The 7,382-nt window shown below is 47.0% G+C and overlaps 1 protein-coding gene across 4 annotated transcripts in view; it reads left to right on the forward strand.

Annotated features, from left to right (window-relative positions):
- ECPAS (Ecm29 proteasome adaptor and scaffold) overlaps positions 1 to 3,170 on the forward strand; it is a 58,906-nt gene extending 55,736 nt beyond the window's left edge. For all 4 annotated transcript variants that reach the window (XM_071424461.1, XM_071424460.1, XM_071424462.1 and 1 more), the window contains one exon: positions 350 to 3,170. In XM_071424461.1, coding sequence (XP_071280562.1) covers positions 350 to 489 — 140 coding nt within the window. In that variant the 3' untranslated portion in view covers positions 490 to 3,170. The remainder of the gene's footprint in view (positions 1 to 349) is intronic.
- The last annotated feature ends 4,212 nt before the right edge of the window (positions 3,171 to 7,382 follow it).

The following is a 7,382-nucleotide window of genomic DNA, read 5'->3' on the forward strand; positions in this document are numbered from 1 at the left end:
CTTTGGGTTTCTGGTATGCATTTCCTTTATTCTGGCAAAAACCTTACATGCCTCTTTCATGAGCCATTTGCAACATGGGAAACATGTGGCTCTTCAGGCCCTTGTGGTCCCATGTTGCAGGCTTAGACAATGACACCTGGTCTAGAGAGGTGCAACTCCCTGTCAGGAGGCAGCACATGCACCTGAGCAGCCAGGTGACTCTGAGTTCTGGAAGTGCAGTATGAACTGTGAGTGAAAGGTTGAAGCAGTCACTCTTTTAGCCTGTCTGGGGAAAGCAATGTCCTTTTGGAATTTTCTGTTTTGTTTTCTGGTGTTCATGTCCAATGTCTGTCTGTCTTTATCTGCACAGAAGCTCAACAGTGGGAAAGCCTGACACAGGAAAGCAGAGAGCACCTCATTCGTTCATTGTCTACGATGGCATCAGATAGCAGACCTGAGCTACAAGAGAGGGCATTTGTGTTGAAGAGAACACTTGAAAATCTTGACTAAGTTTGTAAAACATAAATTTCAAAGTGCCATGTAAAACAAAAACGAAAAAGTGCAGTGGTCTGAAAACTCAAGTGGGGAAATGAAGATTACTCTGTAGGATGCATCAGTACTGGCCAAAATAAAACATGCCTTAAATTCTTTTCCCCATTAATATTATTTTTATTCTTAAGCTGATCATTAGTTGTTTTATCAGCAAATACCTCTCATCTGCCCTATAATGTTTGTAAGTGTGCAGCATAAAAAACACAAGGGCGAGATTTTTTTTTTTTTAAATAGGCAGAAGAATGTTACTCAGGCCCCCTTTGTCCTTCAGAAAAACTGTTGAAAATCCACCAGCACAGAAAGTAAAACCATATTTCATTTTCACATTTTTTCTATGTAGAGATCTGTTAACTGGTGTCTACCCCAGTAGTGCTGGTGTTTGTTATCTGTAGAAAACAAAATGCTTCCCTTGATGAGGCCTGTGTTCGACTCCTGTGGTTTCCCAGGGGCAGGGTTTCATCTGACACCCACCTCTGCTTCTGCTTGCTCCTCCCTTGCAGCCTGTTGTCTGTGCATGATGAAAGGCAGAGTACTGTTAACTTCACTCCTTCCTCCTTCTCTGACCTCAGCATGGATTGACCAAGACTATGCCTTCCCCAGCTGGCAACCTTGGCCTCCCAAACTTTAAATGAGAACTTTTTCCCCAAAAGGATGCACAAGAGAGCACTTTACTGAGCTGTGTGGGACAAAGCTGAGCCTAGTTGCTACCCAGGTGGAACACTGCTCTTCTCAAAATTGTTTTGCATGGACACTCCTTAGCTCCAGGAAATTAAAAAAAAAAGGAAAACAATCTTTTTTAGATATGTTTTTGAAGAGCGTTTGAAGTTTGAAATTACACATTTTTTTAATAGTAGTGGTAATGTTTTATTCCCTTCCTGTTCGTAAACCTGTTCTTGCTTTGGAAACCTGTAACAATTTAGACTTGTCAATATTTGTAAGAAATGGAATCATCTGTCATTTATCAGAGCCCAAGTCATGCTGGTTTCTAGCAATTTGCACTTATGAAGATTATATCTGCATTAACATGGGAGTAAAATTGCTATATGGTGATGTGGCCCTGCTGCCTGTCTCCTTTTTTTTCCTCCTCCTCTGACAAAAGACAAATCTGACCACTATAACAACGAACTTTAATAGTGTGAAGATAGCACCGCTCCATAATCTGACCAGTATATGTACAACTTTTTGGGGATAAATGCTTTGCTGATGGTGAAATAAAATCATTAGTGTGGGCAATATCATGTTCATGGTTTTCAGCACCAGGAGGCTTGTTTTCTTTTTTTGCAGTCTGCAGCTCCTTTTAGATCTGCTCTCTTAAGGAGAGGATTGCTCAGATGAAATCATGTTTCCTCCATGCCGATTTATTCAGGTTCAGGTATGCAGTACCTACTTTCCCCTCAGGTGCCATTCCCCAGTCAGTGTTTTCTGGTACTGTAACAATCTTGTTGTCTGACTTGCTCTCCATAGGGAAGAATGCAATTTGTGCACACCTGGTAAGAGAATGTCAGGAAGAAATGGGCAGAGCTGTCCCACAGTTGCTCTTGTGTAGCAGAAACCTCAGCAAGCACTATTGCATTGTACATTAGAACTGGTCAGTGGGCAACTCCTTGGTGCTGGGAGCTGGTGCTACAATGTTTTGATTTACACCTTGTTGCAGGGAGCTGCTCTTTGTTTACGTGTAGTTTGAACTATTGAGCACAGTGTACATTTTAAAATTTTACTGGGCAAATCATTTTGCAGTATCTTTAAAAACTTGCTTACTGTGACATGTAGTGTCATGAGTGCTCTTTTTTTTTTTTTTTTTTTTTGTATTAGGTGAGTATTACCAGTGATGCTTTGCTGTAGCAGTTCATTGTCTGACTTGGGTTTTTTCATATTGGTGAGTGACAGTAACAGAAAAGCAAGAGCCTCCATGTCTCTGGTAATTTGAGCTTTCACTGTGGACTGGAGTATTCAGAGGCAATGCCTAGTATGGTCAAATGACTGTACATAGAATAACTGTAATCATTGTCAATAGCAACCTGAATTTCTCTATTGGGGATTTACACTAGAGGGAAGAGCGTATTCTAGGAACTCTATAAAACAGCTGGATTAACAACTCTGGCCAAGAGTGTTAGGAAGGTTAGAGATGGTATGACACTTTCTGAATCACAAAGCAATATGTCTTTCTTGTGATTACAGAGCGGATTCAGAGCTCCTCTCTAAAGCATGTGCCTATACACAAAACCTACCTGTACAAAAGTTAATTAAGTCAGAGGTTTGACTTCTACCCCCCTCGCATTTGTAAACTTGATAGAATTAAAAAAATTAATAAATAGATGTGGCCTTCCTAGAGTTTCTCCTCTAAAAGTGATTGCACTATGTAAAACACACTGTACTTTGCCCAGCACGGGCATTTCTTGTGCTGCTGCAATGCTTTGTATACCTGGAGTGCAGTGTGCAGACTTGACTCTAGCACTCCTGCTCTGACTTACAAGCTGTTGCTTAAATGGATGTATATTGAGAAAAGTTTTCTAATGTTGCAAGATCTCCATCAAATTTACTGCAATCTGTACTGTCCAAATATGTGAATGGTCTGACTGAAAGAAAACCCTCCTGCTTACCAAAAAGCTAAAAACTAAATAAAAGCTGCATGACCTGTTCCCTGGAGTAACTGGTAGTGTTTTTTTCTCCTGCAGTGGGTATTTTATAGTGTTCCTGTGCTCCAGATTCAGTGTGTGCTACTGTTGTGCTCCGTGCTGGCCCTCTGCCCTCCCCTCATGGAAACACATGGTGGCTCTGCAGCCCTAGAAGGAAGTGTGTGTTTTTGAACCCATAGCTTGGTCTCCTGAAACCAGGCAGGGTTAGGGTATGTATCTGTATTACAGACACATTCTTTGCATTTATTATATATACAGTCTTGTATGTATTACATATACATGGTAGATGAGGCCGTGAAATTGAAAACTTACTAAAATAATATTCAAGAACTTCAGTATTTCCAAATTACTCCAGGCATGCACACATTTCCCCCCCTCCCCTTCCCCCCAGTGCAAACTCAGTTATATGTACTTTTTTAAACAGTATTCAGAAAGGAAGAAAAAGAAGGCAGGGACACGAATGAGGTAAGCAGAGGACAGCATGCAAACACAGACCTTGCCTATGCTGGCCACCAAGAGGCTGAAGCATGATCTGGCAAGGGAAATGCTGTCAGACCACGCACCCACCATACACAGAGCGTGCATAGGTCCTGGGCTGTGGTGAGCAGAGACCTACTCTGCAGTGCTGTGATAAAGCTGGTTTGGACTTAAGCCCTACAGACATGTCATTTCTGGCCAGTGAAAGTAGCAGGATACATTCAAGTAAATTAAAAACTGGGAAACAGTTCAATTCTGTGAAGGCACTGTTCAGTGAAAAACTTTGAGGAAGGAAAGCACATACACAACCAGGCTGTGTTATATAGCATAGTTTATATTTAGTAATAACAGGTTAAAAATTGTAAAAAGAGCTTGTTGAGGATTGCTTTGCTCCTTAAAAACCAATTACATACCAATTACGCTTTTCTGTGGAATTTGACAGCAGTCGAGCATGGAAATTCTCAGTTCAGTCAAAGAGAATTCTCCCAGGCTTCAGGCCTGGGAAAGAGAGGAAGAATAAAAACAATTATGATCTCTCTTTCTGTTGATGTTGTTTATGGCTATGTACCTTCAGAGTGTGCTATTCATCGTTCAGCAATAGTGTGAAAGGTTTTTACTTTGAGACCAATTGGATTTCACTGAGTCATCCTGCCTATAAAAGGACGCTACCTCTTAATAAAGGATCTCTCTTTTTCGCCTTCTGAACCACGGAGTCATTCTGTCCATTCCCGACTCAGCAGCATCATCTGGTGACCCCGACGTGATCACAGCCTCGGCTGAAGGACGGGATCCTGGAGTGTCTGGCCGAGATCACAGCCAAGGCTGAGCACAGAGGGATTTGGAGACCCCCTCATGACTCGGCTGCCATTTGCCCTCCTGAGTGAGGTAACGCTGACTGTGCCCCGTGTCTTCCTGAGAGGACTGGCCCCGTTCAGACCGTGGGCATCGGCCCCGAGAGGCTGGGAACTGAGTGGGGATGAGTGGTTTTCCCAACACAGCAGAGTGTCTCCTGAAGTGGACGCCTGCCGAGGGACGGGTTTTCCTTAAAAAAGGGGAACCAACTTTCTAGCGACGAACAAGTAGTTCTGATCGCGTGGACAGCTTTTTTCCTGCCCATGAGACTCGCTGTCTCTGATGGAGAGCTCTGCGGTCTGCTGGCCTGGGCCAGAGATGGCGGGTTCGCAGCAGATGTGAGCGCTGCATTCAGTTCGGAGACTTGGGAATCCCTAGGTGATTATTTGCTAACTGCAGCCACCACCGGCGATGCGGTCGTAAGGTTTTTACTGCCTGCCTGGAGAAGCATTTCTAAAGCCCTTCAGCGCAACGTCTCGGGAAGAGCTGATCCGAGCCGCGCACCGCGACCGCCGCCACGCCCGGCGCCGCTGGTTCCGGCCCCGCACGGGGCGGGACGGCTCCATCCCCGGCTCAAGCAGCTTTCTCCTGTTCCGCCCGAGTATGCGCAGGAGCGGCTGGAGCCACCGCCCTGCTAGCGGCGCCACATGCCCCTGGAGCGGGAGGAGCCGCGGCGCTTTTCCGCGCACCCGCGGCCGGCGCACCGATCGCCCCCCGCGCCAGCGCCCGCCGCCGCCGCCGCCGCCTCTGCAGTTGTGGAGTCCGCGGGGGGGTCGCCCCACAGCCCGCTTTGCGGGGACTGGCGGCGCGCCATGCGGCGCTGGAAGAGCCTTTGCGATCCGCCAGGGAACGCTGCTCTCTCCACTGCCCGGCTGCCCCTGCAGCAGCTCCGTGCTCCGCTCCGCCGCCTGCATCGGAGCCTGCAACCAGCCTAGCCTCCTTCAGCCCAGTGTCCCTTTCCCCTTCCTCGGGCGGTCCCGAGCCGTGCTCTCCTGAGGCGGGGACAGGGAGACAGCGGCCTGCTCTGCAGCGGAGGCGCCGCGCAGCTCCTCTCTGCCGGTGCCGAAACACTGCGAACTCTGAAACCCAGTGCTTTTCTGGGATCAACTCCCTGTTGGAGAGGAGATGCCGTCGCCCTGTGGGGCTGCCCCCAGGGCTCGGGGCACCTCGGCCCCCCCGCTCCCGTCTGCGGGGTGGGAGAAACGGTGTGCAGGAATGCTGCCGCGGGTCTCCTGTCCCGGGGGATGGGGGTGGGCCGGGAATCAGGGAACTGGGCAACAATCACTTGTATCGGGGGGAAAGGAGGCGCAGGAAGCAGCGCGGATGACCCGCTTGTCCTGGGCAGACGTGGGTGGTGCCAAGAACGCCAACTTCAGGGTGAAATGTTCCCGGAAAAACCTCTCCTTCCCATCTGCATGGACCAGGTGGCAGATGGGAAGGAGAGAGTGTGGGGAGGAGGAGGCATTCGGCCACTCCTGCGGCGGGGACACTCGCCGCATGGTGGCGGCGGGCTGTGGAAACAAAGACCTCGCCCCGCGGGCCGGGTTTGGGGTCCTTGGTCTGCCCACCGGGACCGGGGTCCCCGCCCCGCCCCGCGGTCATAAAACCCGCTGTTGCTGCTGGGAAAACCCCCTGGCCTTTCTGGGGAAAAAAACCAAAACCACCCCCCCCCAAAAAAAAAAAACCAACAAAAAAACCCAACACGTGGGCATTTATTCATAGACGGCTCGGATCAGACTGGAACGTCACAACTTAGGCTCAGCTTGGTTTAGTAAGGGCTGTTGCCATGGCTTTCCAGCATTTTTCTCAAGTGTTTCTGAATTTGGTCAATTGTACTCAATTGTTTTGAAAACTTTGAGGATGCAATTTGGACCCGAGTTCAGTTTTATCACTCTATTCAGGACATGACTGCACAGGCCAAAAGCGTTGCATGATTCTTCTATTGAAGTGCACACATCCTGCAAAAACCAATTTCTATGAAAGCCAACCAAGGCTTGACCTGCTGCACCTTACTGGCTGGGATAATCCCAGAGGCCTAAAGGTTTGCAGCTGTGGGAAACAGATGTCTCATTTTGCCAAATTTGGCTGATTTGGGTATGTGCGCGTGTTTATTAATACCTTCTTTTCTGCCATGTGGGCATCTGCTCACACTGGGAAATGGATTTTGACAAGTCAGATTGCCAGTCCTCTGGCAGACTGACAATGGTTTGTTACTATACTAGAGCTGGTAACTGATTTCTTGGAATTTATAATACAAGTTAGAGATCTCTTCGACTGTTCTGTTCCAATGTCTAATTAGAGGTTTCATTGACAGTTGACAAACGTCTTGAGCTGTGTTTGTTCTCCTTCCTGCAGGGGGTCCTGCAGAGGACTACAAACACCAGCTCCCTTTTTAAATGAAAAGAGGGAATTGTGGAGATTCTCAGTTCAGTCAAAGAGAATTCTCCCAGGCTGCAGGCCTGGGAAACTTAGAGAGGAAGAATGAAAACAATTATGATCTCTCTTTCTGTTCATGTTGTTTACAGATATGTACCTTCAGAGTGTGCTACTCATAGTTCAGCAATAGTGTGAAAGGGTTTTACTTTGAGACTTGAGCAATCCTGGTTATAAAACCTCTAATAAATATCTCTTAATAAAGGATCTCTTTTTTGCCTTCTGAACCACGGAGTCATTCCGTCCATCCCTGACTCAGCAGCATCAGGTGAGGAAGACTGTTACTACATTTTGCAATAGGTCTTCTGAATAGAACTCTGGTAGCTGAATCAGCTCGTCCTCATCTGAAGGCTTTAAGTTTACAAAGCTACTACTTATATACATTTATGTGTAAATATTACAGAAGAATGAAAGGAATTACAGCACACCATAAAAATGATATTTTTGATATAT

This window comes from Agelaius tricolor, unplaced genomic scaffold, assembly GCF_023055355.1.
Source record: "Agelaius tricolor isolate 1412-34295 unplaced genomic scaffold, bAgeTri1.0.p SCAF_4, whole genome shotgun sequence".
In the NCBI taxonomy this organism is placed as follows: domain Eukaryota; kingdom Metazoa; phylum Chordata; class Aves; order Passeriformes; family Icteridae; genus Agelaius; species Agelaius tricolor.